At 46.5% G+C, this 17834-nt stretch overlaps 1 protein-coding gene across 3 annotated transcripts in view; it reads left to right on the top strand.

Moving 5' to 3' along the window:
- The window catches only part of fbxo41 (F-box protein 41), a 262069-nt gene that overhangs the window by 199377 nt on the left and 44858 nt on the right, over positions 1–17834 (top strand). For all 3 annotated transcript variants that reach the window (XM_078534849.1, XM_078534847.1, XM_078534848.1), the window contains one exon: positions 5463–5621. In XM_078534849.1, the coding sequence (XP_078390975.1) occupies positions 5463–5621 (159 nt within the window). The remainder of the gene's footprint in view (positions 1–5462; positions 5622–17834) is intronic.

The raw sequence follows: 17834 nt of genomic DNA, 5'->3' as shown, positions 1-17834 counted from the left end.
TCTCTACAAGCCTTCTTAAATAGCGGAACCACATTAGCTGTTCTCCAGTCCTCTGGCACCTCCCCCGTGGCCAGAGAGGAATTAAAAATTTGGGTTAGAGCCCCTGCGACCTCCTCCCTTGCCTCCCTCAGCAGTCTGGGACACAAATCATCTGGACCTGGAGATTTGTTCACTTTTAAGCCTGCCAACACCTCCAATACCTTGTCACTCCCTATATCAATTTGCTTAAGAACCTCGCAGTCTCTCTGCCCGAGTTCCATACCTTCATCTTCATTCTCTTGGGTGAAGACGGACGTGAAGTATTCATTCAACACTCTAGCGATGTCCTCTGGCTCCACCCATAGATTGCCCCCTTGGTCCCTTATGGGCCCTACTCTTTCCCTGGTTATCCTCTTCCCATTGATAGACTTATAGAATATCTTGGGATTATCCCTACTTTTACCAGCCAGAGCTTTCTCATTTTCCCTCTTTGCTCTCCTAATTGCTTTGTTAAGCTCCACCCTGCACTTTCTGTACTCCACTAATGCCTCTGCTGATTTGCTTCCCTTGTACCTGCTAAAAGCCTCTCTTTTCCTTCTCATCGTAACCTGAATATCTCTGGTCATCCATGGTTCTCTGAGCTTGTTACTCCTTCCTATCACCCTAGAGGGAACATGTTGAGCCTGTACCCTCCCCATTTCCTTTTTGAACACCCCCCACTGCTCTTCTGTAGATTTCCCCACAAGTAACTGTTTCCAGTCTACCTTGGCCAGATCCTGCCTTATTTTACTAAAATCCACTCTCCCTCAAACTAAAACATTGTCTATTTCTTTGTCCATAACAAACTTAAACTGTACCATGTTGTGGTCGCTATCGCTAAAATGCTCACCCACCACCACCTCAGCCACCTGTCTGGCTTCATTCCCCAGAATTAGGTCCAGCAATGCACCGTCCCTTGTTGGACCCTCTACATATTGACCTAAAAAGTTCTCCTGTACACATTTCAAGAAATCCACTCCATCCAAGCCGTTAACACTATCTCTATCCCAATTAATGTTGGGAAAGTTGAAATCACCTAATATAAGTACCCTATTGGTATTGCTTTTACACACCTCCGCAAATTGTGCACATATTTGTTCCTCAATTTCCCACTGACTATCTGGGGTTCTATAATAAACACCTAATAATGTGGTTGCCCCTTTTTTATTCCTAAACTCTACCCACAAAGTTTCATTCAATGCCCCCTCCAAGATATCATCTCTCCTTACTGCAGTAACAGACTCCTTAACTAACTGCAACGCCTCCTCCTCTTTTACCCCCTCCCCTGTCTCGCCTGAAGATTCTATATCCCGGAATGTTGAGCTGCCAATCCTGCCCCTCCCCCAACCACATCTCAGTGATGGCTACTATATCACAATTCCACATGTCAATCCTCACCCTCAACTCATCCGTTTTACCTGTAATACTCCTGGCATTAAAGTAGAGGCCATCCAGCCTTGCCTTACTCCGTTGAAACTTATTGCAGCTGTACTCCCTCTGACTTGATTGTTTTACTGTATTAGAACAAAGAACAAAGAAAAGTACAGTACAGAACAGGCCCTTCGGCCCTCCAAGCCTGCGATGATCATATTGCCCGTCAACTAAAACATTTTGCACTTCTGGGGTCTGTATCCCTCTATTCCCACCCTATTCATGTATTTGTCAAGCTGCCTCTTAAACACCACTATCTGGCAACGAATTCCAGACACTCACTACCCTCTGCGTAAAAAACTTGCCCCGCGCATCTCCTCTATAGTTTTCTCCTCTCACCTTAAATCTATGTTCCCTAGTAATTGACTCCTCCACCCTGGGAAAAAGCTTCTGACTATCTACTCTGTCCATGCCACTCATAATTTTGTAAACTTCTATCAAGTCGCCCCTCAATCTCTGTCGCTCTAGTGAGAATAATCCGAGTTTCTCCAACCTCTCCTCATAGCTAATAACCTCCAGACCAGGCAGCATCCTGGTAAACCTCCTCTGCACCCTCTCCAACGCCTCCATATCCTTCTGGTAATGTGGCAACCAGAATTGCACGCAATATTCCAAGTGTGGCCTAACCAAGGTTCTATACAGCTGCAGCATGACTTCCCAGCTTTTATACTCAATACCCCTGCCGATGAAGGCAAGCATGCCATATGCCTTCCTGACTACCTTATCCACCTGCGTTGCCACTTTCAGTGTCCTGTGGACCTGTACACCCAGATCCCTCTGCCCGTCAATGCACTTAAGGGTTCTGCCATTTACTGTATAATTCCTGCCTGTATTAGACCTTCCAAAATGCATTACCTCGCATTTGTCCGGATTAAACTCTATCTGCCATTTCTCCGCCCAAGTCTCCAACCGATCTATATCCCGTTGTATCCTTTGACAATCCTCTTCACTATCTGCAACTCCTCCAACCTTAGTGTCGTCTGCAAACTTACTAATTAGCCCAGTTACATTTTCCTCCAAATCATTTATGTATACTACAAACAGCAAAGGTCCCAGCACTGATCCCTGCGGAACTCCACTAGTCACAGCTCTCCATTCAGAAAAGCACCCTTCCACTGCTACCCTCTGTCTTCTATGACCAAGCCAATTCTGTATCCATCTTGCCAGCTCACCTCTGATCCCGTGCGACTTTATCTTCTGTACCAGTCTGCCATGAGGGACCTTGTCAAAGGCCTTACTGAAATCCATGTGTATAACATCCACTGCCCTTCCATCGTCGATCATCTTTGTCACTTCCTCGAAAAACTCGATCAAATTAGTGAGACACGACCTCCCCTTCACAAAATCATGCTGCCTCTCACTAATACGCCCATTTGCTTCCAAATGGTAGTAAATCCTGTCACGAAGAATCTTCTCCAATAATTTCCCTACCACTGACGTAAGGCTCACCGGCCTGTAATTTCTTGGATTATCCCTGCTACCCTTATTAAACAATGGAACAACATTGGCCATTCTCCAGTCCTCTGGGACCTCACCCGTAGCCAGTGAGGATACAAAGATTTCTGTCAAGGCCCCAGCAATCTCCTCCCTTGCCTCCCTCAGTACTCTGGGGTAGATCCCATCTGGCCTTGGGGACTTATCCACCTTAATATTCTTCAAGCGGCCTAACACCTCTTTTTTGATCTCAAAATTATGATGTCTCCTTATTCTGCTAACATTCTGTTTCCCCTCCCCCTGCCGAATTAGTTTAAACTCCTCCCAACAGCACTAGCAAACACGCCTGCAAGGATGTTAGTCCCGCTCTGGTTCAGGTGTAGACCATCCCGCTTGTACAGGTCCCACCAGAAATGGTCCCAGTGATCCAGGAATCTAAAACCCTCCCTCCTGTACCAACTGTTAAGCCATGTATTCATCTGCGCTATTCTCCTATTTCTGAGCTCGTTAGCACATGGCACTGGGAGTAATCCAGAGATTACAACCCGAGAGGTCTTGCTTTTTAGTCTATTGCCTAGCTCCCTGAATTCCTGATGCAAGACCTCATCCCTCTTTCTACCTATGTCATTGGTACCAACATGTACCATGACCTCTGCCTTATCACCCTCTCCTTTCAGGATGCCCTGCAGCTGTTCAGTGACATCCCGGACCCTGGCACCAGGGAGGCAACACACCATCCTGGAGTCATGTTGATGGCCACAGTAGCACCTATCTGTTCCCCTGACTATAGAATCCCCTATTACTATTGCTCTTCCTCCCTTCCTCCCCTCCTGTACAGACAGGCTGCTTGTGGTGCCAGAAGCTTGGCTCTGTCCGCACTCCCTGGAGGAACCAGCGCCCTCATCAGCCTCCAAAATGGAATACTGATTTGCGAGCGGGACCCCAGGGGACTCCTGAACTACCTGCCTGTTTCTCTTGGACTGCCTGGTAGTCACCTATTCCCTTTCTTCCTCAGGTCCCTTCATCTGCGGTGTGATATATTTCCAACTCAGGATGTTGTGTGTTTTGGTGGGAACTTCCAGGTGGCGGTTTTCCCATATATCTGCTGCCCTTGTCCTTCTAGATGGTAGTGGTCGTGGGTTTGGAAGGTGCTGTTGAAAGAGCTTTGGTGAATCCCTGCAGTGCATCTTGTAGATTGTACACACTGCTGCTACTGTGCGTCAGTGGTGGAGGGAGTGATTGTTTGTGGATGTGGATCCGCCAATCAAGCGGATGGTGTCCAGCTTCTTGAGTGTTGTGGGAGCTGCACTCATCCAGGCAAGTGGAGAGTATTCCAACACACTCCTGACTTGTGGCTTGTAGATGGTGGACAGGCTTTGGGGCGTCAGGAGGTGAGTTACTTGCCGCATGATTCCTAGCCTCTGACCTAGGAAACTGTTCTCGAGAATCACCTCGTGCACATTTCAAGAATTTGTCCTCCACAGCATTAGTGGTGTTTAGGATTACCCAGTCCACATGTAATTTGAAGTTCCCCATGGTTACATATTACTCTTGTTACATGCACCTCTAATCCCCTGCTTTATACTGAGTCCTACATTATCACTCAGCAGGTCTGACAGCATTTGTGGAGAGAAAGACAGAGTTAACATTTTGAGTCCATATGACTTTTCTTCAGGAGCTCTGAAGAAGAGTCATACGGTCTCGAAACGTTAATTCTGTCTTTCTCTCCGCAGATGCTGTCAGATCTGTTGAGTTTTTTCAGCATTTTTTGTTTCTGTTTCAGATTTCCAGCATTTTGCCTTTACTTACATTACCACTATTGTTTGGTGGTCTATAAACAACTCCTACCAATGTTTACTTCCCCTTGCTGTTTCTTATCTCCACCCATACTGATCTCACCCTTTATTAACTGCACTACCCCACCTCCCTTTCCTTTTTGCCTATCCTTCCTAGATGCTGAATACCTTGACATCGAAATCAGATATCACATGTACAGGAAGCTGCTCAATCGTAGATGAATCCAGGCAAAGGCCAAAGTCTCCAAGGACATCATAGCATGGTTACAGCGACAAGGAGGCCACCTGTCTGTGCTGTGCTTCATGATTTCCTGTTTGCCGATATCTGCATCAGCTGTCGGTTCAGAGCTGGACATGCAATGTAGCATGGATTTGTTCTCCAACGCATGCCACAACTTCGGACTTAAGATTGGCACAAAGAAAACTGAAGTAATGTACCAGCCTACTCAAGGAAAGCCCTATCTCGAGCCCATAGTTTTAGTCCAAGACCAGAACCTGTCTCAGCAGATAAATTCACTTATCTCGGCAGCACACTCAATATTGACGACCAGTATGGTGTTTGGCATGGATCACACTAATGTGTGTGTGCAGTACAGATGCCATTTTATATGCTATTTTGTTGTGCCCAAAAAAACAGGCACTACACATACAAATTTTGAACTGGCTTTGTCTTAAGTACTACTTAAATCAGTCCATGATTTCTAGATTGTTCTGCTGTTAAACAGTAAAATTTTATCATGGGGTTATTTATTAATTACATTCTGAATAAAATTTATTCTTCAGCTCGGAACTGCATCCGATTACAAGTTCTGGAACTTGATCACGTGACTGAAATAAACCAGGAAGTAGCAGCAGAAGTTTGTCGGGAAGGATTAAAGGGATTAGAAATGCTGGTCCTGACATCAACCCCTGTCACCCCTAAAGCTCTACTCCATTTTAACAGTAAGTAGAATTTGTTCTTGCAAACATTCTACAGATTTCACACAGGAAAAAGGAATAATGTTAGTAGTGGTTGAGAGATGGACAATTGGAAATTTGAATATTTGCAACAGGATATTACAAACGTACGGAGCAGGAGTAGGCCATTCGGCCCCTCGAGCCAGCTCCACCATTCAACATGGCTGTTCTGATTGTGGCCTCAACTCCACTTTCCTGCACACCTGCTGATATCCTTTGACTCCCTTGTTAGTCAAAAATCTCTTTTCATAAAATCTCACTCAATACCAATACCTATGGCTGAGATGAGATGTGAATTTAGGAAAATCAGGAGTGTGTCTTTTCACTTAAAATTGCAATCAAAGAAATATCAATTATGATCTCAAGGGAGACCATTAACTTTTAAAAAGAAACTCAAACTCCCAGTTATTAACTGAAAGAATTATGCCACAAGATTTAATGTTTTAAATAAAAACTTTTACTGCACGAGAATTAAAGAAGGAAAGTGCTATTAATTTAACGCGATATTCCTAAACTCGTGTGATTTATGCCTGAAAATCCCAGTGGGTCACTCCCTGTTTTGTTATTATTTCCACCCAAGAGTTCCCCTATACTTTCTGGGACCTTTAGGGCTCCTTCACTTCTCCTGACACTAACCTAAGGTTAGTCTCCAGACATTAACTGTTTGTGTCTGTGAGGAAACTGACTCAAAACCGCTGCTACCTTTCCCCATGGCAACTTGGCATGCTTGGGTTGTCACAGATTACCTTTCAAAACATGCTCTTTGATCTGAAAAGTATATGAATATTTTAAGACCTTTCCTTGTTTATTAGTTGTTTTCCAATCTTGCTTTGATTTAGGAAATTATACGAATATGAACATTTGAACAAGGAGCAGGAGTAGGCCATTCAACCCCTCAAGCCTGCTCCGCGTTTAATAAGATCATGGCTGATCTGATAGTAACCTCAAATCTGCATCCCAGCTACCCCAGATAACCTATCACCCCCTTGCTTACCAAGAATCTATCCACCGCTGCCATAAGACTGCTTCCACCACCTTTTCCAGAAGAGAGTTCCAAAGACTCATAACCCTCTGAGAGAAAAAAATTCTGTTTTAAATAGATAACCCCTTATTTTTAAACAGTGACCCCTAGTTTTAAATTCTTCCACAAGAATCCTCTCCACATCCACCCTGTCAAGACCCCTCAGGATCTTACATGTTTCAATCATGTCGCCTCTTACTCTTCTAAACTCCAGAGGATAGAAGCCTAATAATTCACATCTCCTTTGAAGACAGGGCAATTAATTCTTTCATGGGATGTGGGCTTCACTGAGCCAGCATTTATTGCCCACCCCTAGTTGCCCTTGAGAAGGTGGTGGTGAGCTGCCTTCTTGAACCGCTGCAGTCCATGTGGTGTAGGTACACCCACAGTGCTGTTAGGGAGCAAGTTCTAGGATTTTGACCCAGCGACAGTGAAGGAACGGTGATATATTTCCAACTCAGGATGTTGTGTGGCTTGGTGGGAACTTCCAGGTGGTGGTGTTCCCATGTATCTGCTTCCCTTGTCCTTCTAGATGGTATTGGTCGTGGGTTTGGAAGGTGCTGTTGAATGAGCTTTGGTGAATCCCTGCAGTGCATCTTGTAGATTGTACACACTGCTGCTACTGTGCATCGGTGGTAGAGGGAGTAAATGTTTGTGGATATGGTGCTAATCAAGTGGGCTGCTTTATCCTGGATGGTGTCCAGCTTCTTGAGTGTTGTGGGAGTTGCACTCATCCAGGCAAGTGGGGAGAGTTCCATCACACTCCTGACTTATGCCTTGTAGGTGGTGGACAGGTTTTGGGGATTCTGGAGGTGAGTTACTTGTCGTATGATTCTCAGCTTCTGTCCTGCTCTTGTAGCCACAGTATTTACGTGGCTAGTCCAGTTCTGTTTCTGATCAATGGTAACCCCCAGGATGTTGATAGTGGGGGATTCAGCAATGGTCATGCCATTGAATGTCAAGGGACGATGGTTGGATTCTTTCTTGTTGGAGATGGTCATTGCCTGGCACTTGTGTGGCGCGAATGTTACTTGCCACTTGTCAGCCCAAGCCTGGATATTGTCCAGGTCTTGCTGCATTTGGACATGGGCTGCTTCAGTATCTGAGGAGTCGCGAATGGTGCTGAACATCGTGCAATCATCAGCGAACATCCCCACTTCTGACCTTATGATGGAAGGAAGGTCATTGATGAATCAGCTGAAGATGGTTTGGCCGAGGACACTGCCCTGAGGAATTCTTGCAGTGACGTCCCGGAGCTGAGATGATTGACCTCCAACAACCACAACTATCTCCCTTTGTGCTAGGTATGACTCCAACCAGTGGCGAGTTTTCCCCGGATTCCCGTTGACTCCAGTTTTGCTAGGGCACCTTGATGCCGTTGGGTTCCGACAGGGTCATTCAGCTTCTGACCTCATCAAAGACTTGGTTCAAACATGGACAAAAGAGCTGAACTCCAGAGGTGAGGTGAGAGTGACTGCCCTTGGCATCAAGGCAGCATTTGACCAAGTGTGGCATCAAGGGGAAAACTCTCCACTGGTTGGAGTCATACCTAGCCCAAAGGAAGGTGTTTGTGGTTGTTGGAGGTCAATGACCTTCCATCATAAGGTTAGAAGTGGGGATGTTCGCTGATAATTCTACAATGTTCAGCACCATCCATGACTCTTCAGATACTGAAGCAGTCCATGTCCATATGCAGCAAGATCCAGGCTTGGGCTGACAAGTGGGAAGTAACATTCGTGCCACACAAGTGCCGGGCAATGACCATCTCCATTGATGGCATTACCATCGCTGAAACCCCATTATCGACATCCTGGGGGCTACCATCGACCAGAAACTGAATTGGACTAGCCAAATAAATACTGTGGCTACAAGCGCAGGTCAGAGGCTAGAAATCCTGCGGTGAGTAACTCACCTCCTGACTCCTCAAAGCCTGTCCACCATCTACAAGACACAAGTCAAGAGTGTGATTGAATACTCCCCACTTGCTGGATGAGTGCAGCTCCAACAACACTCGAAGCTTGATACTGTCCAGGACAAAGCAGCCCACTTGATTGGCACCACATCCACAAACATTCACTCCCTCCACCACTGACACACAGTAGCAGCGGTGTGTACCATCTACAAGATGCAGTGCAGGAACTCACGAAGCCTGTTCTGACAGCACCTTCCAAACCCATTACCACTACCACCTAGAAGGACAAGGGCAGCAGATAGATGGGAACACCACCGCCTGGAAGTTCCCCTCCAAGTCACTCACCATCCTGACTTGGAAATATATTGCAATTCCTTCACTGTCACTGGGTCAAAATCCTGGAACTCCTTCCCTAACATCCTGTGGATGTACCTACACCACATGGACTGCAGCGGTTCAAGAAGGCAGCTCACCACTACCTTCTCAAGGGCAACTAGAGATGGGCAATAAATGCTGGCCCAGCCAGTGAAGCCCACATCTCGTGAATGAAAAAAGAGGAAAAAATAATGCCATACACGGTCAAAAGGGTAGCCGCTCTCACCACACCTCTTGAGCGCAGCTTTGTTGACCATGTTTGAACTATGGTTGTCATAGAGTTATAAAGCACAGAAACAGGCCCTTCGGCCCATCATGTCCATTCTGGCCATCAACCACCAATCTATTCTAATCCCATTTTCCAGCAATTGGCCTGTAGCCCTGTATGCTATGGCGTTTCAAGTGCTCATCTAAATGTTTCTTAATTGTTGCCTCTACCACCCCCTCAGGGGGTGTGTGTTCCAGATTCCAACCACCCTCTGGGTGAAAAAAATTTTCCTCAAATCCCCTCTAAACCTCCTATCTTAAATCTATGCCCCCTAGTTACTGACGCCTCTGCTGAGGGAAAAAGTGTCTTCCTATCTTCCCTATGTCCCTCATAATTTTGTATACCTCTATCAGGTCCCCCCTCAGCCTTCTCTGCTCTAAGGAAAATAACCCTAGCCTATCCAGTTTCTCTTCATAACTAAAATTCTCCAGCCCAGACAACATCCTGGCGAATCTCCTCTGCACCTTCTCCAGTGCAATCACATCCTCCCTATAGTGTGGTGATTAGAACTGCACACAGTACTTCACCTGTGGCCTCACCAAGGTTCTATACAGCTCCAACATAACCTCCCTGCACTTACATTCTATGCCTCGGCTAATAAAGGCAAGTATCCCATATGCCTTCCTAACCACCCGTGCTGCTGCCTTCAGGGATCTATGGACATGTACACCAAGGTCCACCTGATCTTCTGTACTTCCTAGAGTCCTACCATTCATTGTGTATTCCCTTGCTGTGTTAGTCCTCCCAAAATGCATCACCTCACACTTCTCATTATTAAATTCCATTTGTCACTGCTCTGCCCATCTTACCAGCCCATTTATATCGTCTTGTAATCTAAGGCTTTCCTCCTCACTATTTACAACACTACCAATTTTCGTGTCATCTGCGAACTTACTGATCATACACCCTATATTCACATCGAAATCATTAATGTACACTACAAACAGCAAGGGTCCCAGCCCCGATCCCTGTGGTACACCACTCGTCACAGGCTTCCAATCGCAAAAACACTCTTCGACCATCACCCTCTGCCTCCTGCCACTAAGACAATTTTGGATCCAATTTGCCAAATTGCCTTGAATCCCATGGGCTCTTACCTTCTTGACCATTCTCCCATGCGGAATTTTGTCAAAAGCCTCACTGAAATCCATGTAGACTACATCAACTGCACTACCCTCATCTACATAACTAGTCACCTCCTCGAAAAATTAAATCAAATTTGTTAGACATGATCTCCCCCTGACAAAGCCATACTGACTGTCTCTGATTAATCCCTGCCTCACCAAGTGGAGATTAATCCTGTCCCTCCGAATTTTTTCCAATAGTTTCCCTACCACTAATGTCAGACTCACTGGCCTGTAATTACCTGGTTTATCCCTACTACCCTTCTTGAGTAATGGTACCACATTCGCTGTCCTCCAGTCCTCTGTCACATCTCCTGTGGCCAGGGAGGATTTGAAAATTAGTGTCAGAGCCCCTGCAATCTCCTCCCTTTCCTCACATAGCAGCCTGGGATACATCTCATCTGGGCCTGGGATTTATCCATTTTTAAGCCTGCTAAAACCGCTAATACCTCCTCCCTTCCAATGCTAATTTGTTCAAGTATATACAGTCCCCCCCTCCCTGATTTCTGCACATACATCGTCCTTCTCCATAGTGAACACAGATGAAAAGTAATCATTCAAAATCTCACCTACGTCCTCCGGCTCCTTGCACAGATTGCCACTTTAGTCGCTAATGGGCCCTACTCTTTCCCTGGTTATCCTTTTGCCCTTAATATATTTATAAAATGCTTTGGGATTTTCCTTTAACTTGCCCGCCAGTGCTTTTTCATGCTCTCCTAATTTCTTTTTTAAGTACCCCCCGTCACTTTCTGTACTCTCTAGAGCTTCCGTTGTTTTCAGCCCTCTGTATCTGCCGTTAGCCTCCTTTTTGTTCCCTTATCCAATCCTCTATATCCCTTGACATCCAGGGTTCCCCGGACTTGTTGGTCCTACCCTTCACCTTTACGGGAAACATGTTGGCCCTGAACTCTCACTATTTTCTTTTTGAATGACTCCCACTGGTCTGATGTAGACCTTCCTACAAGTAGCTGCTCCCAGTCTAGATAGTCCCAGACTATTAATTTGGGGAAGTTGAAATCCCTTACTATTATTTTTACACTTATCTGAGATTTGCCTACATATCTGCTTCTCTATCTCCCCCTGACTGTTTGGAGGCCTATAGTAAGCTCCCAGCAAAGTGACTGCCCCATTTTTGTTTTTAAGTTCTACCCATATGGCCTGATTTGAGGAACCTTCTAAGATACCATCCCTCCTTACAGACTCCTTGATCAATAGTGCAATATCACCTCCTCTTTTACATCCCAGCCCCTGTCATGCCTGAAGATTCTGTACCCTGGAATACCGCTGGTATTCCTGTACCACTGGTGTTCCTGTACTGCTGGTGTTCCTGTACCGCTGGTATTCCTGTACCGCTGGTGTTCCTGTACCACTGGTGTTCCTGTACCGCTAGTGTTCCTGTACCGCTGGTGTTCCTGTACCGCTGGTATTCCTGTACCGCTGGTATTCCTGTACCACTGGCAGTCCTGCCCTTCCCTCAACCAGAAATGACTTGGATGAGGGAACCAAATGCAATATTTCCAAGTTTGCTGACGACACAAAACTGGGCGGGGTTGTGAGTTGTGAGGAGGACGCAAGGAGGCTTCAGGGTGATTTACGCAAGTTGTGTGTGTGGGTAAACACATGGCAGATTCTGTGTAACGTGGATAAATATAAAGTTATACGCTTTGGTGTGAAAAACAGAAAGGCAGAGTATTATTTAAATGATGATATATTGGGAAATGTGGATGTACAAAGGGATCTGGGTGTCCTTGTACACCAGTCAATGAAAGTAAATAGGCAGGTGCAGCAAGCAATTAGGAAGGCAAATGGTATGTTGGCCTTCAATGCAATAGGATTTGAGCTCAGAAGTAGGGATGTCTCAATGCAGTCATACAAGGCCTTGGTAAGACCATACTTGGAGTATTACGTGCAGTTTTGGTCTCCCTACCTAAGAAAGGATATACTTGCCATGGAGGGAGTGCAGCGAAGGTTCACTAGGCTGATACCGGGGATGGCGGGACTGTCGTATGAGGAGAGATTGGTTCGGATGGGCCTGTATTCACTAGAGTTCAGAAGAATGAGAGGGGATCTGATTGAAACATAAAATTCTTACAGGGTTAGACAGACTGGATGCAGGGAGGATATTTCCCCTGGTTGGGGAGTCTAGAACCAGGGGCCACAGTCTCAGGATACGGGGCAGGCCATTTAGGACTGAGACGAGGGAAAATTTCTTCACTCAGAGGGTGGTCAACCTGTGGAATTCTCTACCACAGGAGGCTGTGGAGGCCGGGTCACTGAGTATACTCAAGAAAGAAATCGATAAATTTTTGGATACTGAGAGCTTCAAGGGGTATGGAGAGAAAGCGGGAATATGGCATTGAGATAGAGGATCAACCATGATCATATTGAATGGAAGAAGCAGGCTCGAAGGGCCGAATGGCCTACTCCTGCTCCTAGTTTCTATGGCCTGAATCTTCGGCTCAGCGAGCAGGGGTGGGTCCCAATCACCAAGGCATAAAATTACGCGTGATGACATCGGGCGGGCGTCCCGACATCACTGCGTACCATTTGGATTTTCAGTTCGGCGGGTGGGCTGTTAACTGCGCTGCGCACCCGGCGATCTGTCAAAGGCCTATTAAGACTATTTAAATATCCATTACAGAATCACAGTGCAGAAGAGGCCCTTCGGCCCATCGAGTCTGCACCAATACGTGAGAAACATCTGACCTACCTACCTAATCCCATTTACTAGCACTTGACCCATAGCCTTGAATGTTATGACGTGCCAAGTGCTCATCCAGGTACTTTTTAAAGGATGTGAGGCAACTCGCCTCCACCACCCTCCCAGACAGCGCATTCCAGATCGTCATCACCCTCTGGGTAAAAAGGTTTTTCCTCACATCCCCCCTAAACCTCCTTCCCCTCACCTTGAACATATGTCCCCTTGTGACTGACCCTTCAACTAAGGGGAACAGCTGCTCCCTATCCACCATGTCCATGCCCCTCATAATCTTGTACACCTTGATCAGGTCGCCCCTCAGTCTGCTCTGCTCCAGCAAAAACAATCCAAGTCTATCCAACCTTTCTTCATAACTTAAATGTTTCATCCCAGGCAAAATCCTGGTGAATCTCCTCTGCGCTCCCTCCAATGCAAACACATCCTTCCTATAATGTGGTAACCAGAACTGCACACAGTACACCAGCTGTGGCCTCACCAAGGTTCTATACAACTCCAACATGATCTCCCTACTTTTGTAATCTATGCCTCGGTTGATAAAGGCAAGTGTCCCATATGCCTTTTTAACCGCCCCACTAACATGCCCCTTCACCTTCAGAGATCTCTGCAAACACACCAAGGTCCCTTTGTTCCTCAGAACTGCCTAGTGCCATGCCATTCATTAAATACTTCCTTGTCAAATTACTCCTTCCAAAGTGTATCACCTCACACATTTCAGGGTTAAATTCCATCTGCCACTTATCTGCCCATTTGACCATCCTGTCTATACCTACATGTAGCCCAAGACACTCAACCTCACTATTAACCACCCGGCCAATCTTTGTGTCATCCGCAAACTTACTAATCCTACCCCCCACATAGTCATCTATGTCGTTTATATAAATGACGAATAATAGGGGTCCCAGCACAGATCCCTGTGGTACGCCACTGGACACTGGCTTCTACTAATGCAGCCTTCTGTCATCGCGCTCTGTCTCCTACAATTAAGCCAATTTTGAATCCACCTTATCAAATTACCCTGTATCCCATGTGCATTGGCCTTCTTTATAAGTCTCCCATGTGGGACCTTGTCAAAGGCTTTGCTGAAATCCATATAAACTGCATCAACTGCACTACCCTCATCTACACACCTGGTCACCTCCTCAAAAAATTCAATCAAATTTGTTAGGCATGACCTCCCTCTGACAAAGCCATGCTGACTATCCCTGATCAAACCTTGCCTCTCCAAGTGGAGATAGATTCTCTCCTTCAGAAATTTCTCCAATAGTTTCCCTACCACTGACGTGAGACTCACTGGCCTGTAGTTCCCTGGCTTATCTTTACAACCCTTCTTAAATAGCAGAACCACATTAGCTGTTCTCCAGTCCTCTGGCACCTTCCCGTGGCCAGAGAGGAATTAAAAAGTTGGGTCAGAGCCTCTGTGATCTCCTCCCTTGCCTCCCTCAGCAGTCTGGGACACAAATCAACCGGACCTGGAGATTTATCCACTTTTAAGCCTGCCAACACCTCCAATACCTTGTCACTCCCTATATCAATTTGCTTAAGAACCTCGCAGTCTCTCTCCCCGAGTTCCATGCCTTCATCCTCATTCTCTTGGGTGAAGACGGATGTGAAGTATTCGTTCAACACTCTACCGATGTCCTCTGGCTCCATCCATAGATTGTCCCCTTGGTCCCTTATGGGCCCTACTCTTTCCCTGGTTATCCTCTTCTCATTGATATATTTATAGAATATCTTGGGATTTTCCCTGCTTTTACCAGCCAGAGCTTTCTCATATCCCCTCTTTGCTCTCCTAATTGCTTTGTTAAGCTCCACCCTGCACTGTCTGTACTCCACTAATGCCTCTGCTGATTTGCTTCCCTTGTACCTGATAAAATCCTCTAAATTTTCCTTCTCATGGTATCCTGAATATCTCTGGTCATCCATGGTTCTCTGGGCTTGTTACTCCTTCCTATCACCCTAGAGGGACCATGTTGAGGCTGTACCCTCCCCATTTCCTTTTTGAACACCCCCCACTGTTCCTCTGTAGATTTCCCCACAAGTAGTTGTTCCCAGTCTACCTTGGCTAGATCCTGCCTAATTTTACTAAAATCCACTCTCCCCCAATCCAAAACATTTTTTTGCAACTTGTCTATTTCTTTGCCATAACAAACTTAAACCGTACCATGTTGTGGTCGCATTAAACTAATGAGCTGGGCTGCCCGTCCAACCTTAATGTTGGCGGGCAGGTGAAGAGCCCAGGCAGCCTCCGCATTTTTCTTGGAACCTCATCCACGGCGGGATGAGGTTTCATGAAGGGTTTATAAATTAAATAAATTTTTTCATTAATGTTCAGTGACATGTCCCAGCTCATGTGACACTCACATGACGGGACATGTCTTCAAATTATTTCTCTTCTTTATTAAAATTTTGGGAACTTAAACTAATCTCCCTAATGCAGCTCTGTGCCTCCAGGAGTTTTCTGCGCTCAGGGAACCCGTCCCACCCACCCCCCCAACCCAAGCCCGCACAGGGACGCTCAGTGCTTCCGGATGCTTGTCACGCTGGGCGGGCCTTAACTGGCCCACCCACCTAAAATGGCGGCACAGATCCGATCGGCAGCACTGATCAAGTCCGCGCCCACCCCATACAAACCCCCTCAACGGGGGGAGAATTCTCCCCTATGTTTCTATGTCTCTGTGATAGCAACAATATCATATTCCCATGTGTTAATCATCACCCTCAATTCATTGGCCTTACCTGTAAGACTCCTTGCGTTAAAATAGATACAATCCAGCTTTAACAGGTCGATATTAGCTCTGCCTTCCAGACACTTAGTTTCTCATCTATGTTTGGCTGTGCGTCACCCCAACTGCACCTCCACTCTGTATTCCATCCCCTGCCAAATTAGTTTAAACCCCCGGCAACAGCACTAGCAAACCTCCCCACAAGGATGTTGGTCCCGTTCAGGTTCAGGTGCAGCCCGTCTGACTTGTCCAGGTCCCACCTTCGCCAGAAACAGACCCAGTGATCCAGGAAACTAAAGCCCTCCCTCCTGCACCATCTCTTCAGCCACTCATTCATCCTCTCTATCCTCCTCCTCCTATACTGACTAGCACATGGCACAGGGAGTAATCCAGAGATTACAACCTTTGAGGTCCTGCTTTTTAACCTGCTATCTAACTCCCTAAATTCTTATTGCAGGACCTCATCCCCCTTCCTACCTATGTCGTTGGTACCAATGTGAACCACAACCTCTGACTGTTCGCCCTCCCCCTTCAGAATGCCCTGCAGCTGTTCTGTGACATCCTTAACCCTTGCACCAGGGAGTCACGTCTACGGCCGCAGATGTGCGTGTCTGCACCCGTCACTATTGAGTCTCCTACCACTATTGCTCTTGCACTCTTACTCCTCCCCCCTTGTGCAGCTGAGCCACCCACAGTGCCATGAAGACCATAAGACATAGGAGCAGAAATTAGGCCATTCAGCCCATCAAGTCTGCTCCGCCATTCAATCATGGCTGATAAGTTTCTCAACCCCATTCTCCCGCCTTCTCCCCGTAACCTTTGATCCCCTTACCAATCAAGAACCTATCTATCTCGGTCTTAAATACACTCAATGACCTGGCCTCCACAGCCTTCTGTGGCAATGAATTCCATAGATTCACCACTCTCTGGCTAAAGAAGTTTCTCCTCACCTCTGTTCTAAAAGGTCTTCCCTTTACTCTGAGGCTGTGCCCTCGGGTCCTAGTCTCTCCTACTAATGGAAATATCTTCCCCACGTCCACTCTATCCAGGCCTTTCAGTATTCTGTAAGTTTCAATCAGATCCCCCCCTCATCCTACTAAACTCCATCGAGTATAGACCCAGAGTCCTCAAACGTTCCTCATATGTTAAGCCTTTCATTCCTGGGATCATTCTCATGAACCTCCTCTGGACCCTCTCCAGGGCCAGCACATCCTTCCTGAGATACGGGGCCCAAAATTGCTCACAATATTCTAAATGTGGTCTGACCAGAGCCTTATAAAGCCTCAGCAGCACATCCCTGCTTTTATATTCTAGTCCTCTTGAAATAAATGCCAACATTGCATTTGCCTTCCTAACTACCGCGTCACCCCGCAAGTTAACCTTAAGAGAATCCTGGACTAGAATTCCCAAGTCCCTTTGCACTTCAGATTTCTGAATTTTCTACCCTTTAGAAAATAGTCTATGCCTCTATTCTTCCTACCAAAGTGCATGACCTCACACTTCCCCACGTAGTATTCCATCTGCCACTTCTTTGCCCATTCTCCTAACCTGTCCAAATCCTTCTGCAGCCTCCCCGCCTTCTGGCTCTTGGCTCTGGCTGCACCCTCCAGAGGAACATTCACCCTCACTGTTTTCCAACGCAGAAAAATGGATCTTGAGTGAGATGCACTCTGGGGCGTTCCTGACTACCTGCCTGCCTCCCTTCATCTGACTGGTGGTCACACCTAAAATGTGCTATCCACGTAACCCTCAGCCATGCGGATGCATCACTGTGTCTCCAGCTGACACTCAAGCTCCGAAACCCGTTGCTCAACCTGGTCTAGCCAGTGGCACTTCCTGGAGGGATTATAAAAATAGCCGAGAAGCGGGGACAGATCTGAGAGTGGAGGGATTATAAAAACAGACGAGAATCCTATAAGTATATCAATAGGAAGAGGATAACCAGGGAAAGAGTAGGGCCCCTTAGGGACCAAGGGGGCAATCTATGGGTGGAGCCAGAGGACATCGGTAGAGTGTTGAACGAATACTTCACATCCGTCTTCACCCCAGAGAATGA

Source organism: Cetorhinus maximus, unplaced genomic scaffold (genome assembly GCF_964194155.1).
Source record: "Cetorhinus maximus unplaced genomic scaffold, sCetMax3.hap1.1 HAP1_SCAFFOLD_125, whole genome shotgun sequence".
Lineage (NCBI taxonomy): Eukaryota > Metazoa > Chordata > Chondrichthyes > Lamniformes > Cetorhinidae > Cetorhinus > Cetorhinus maximus.
The sequence above is the reverse complement of the archived record's forward strand: the minus strand, read 5'-3'. Positions and strand labels throughout refer to the sequence as shown.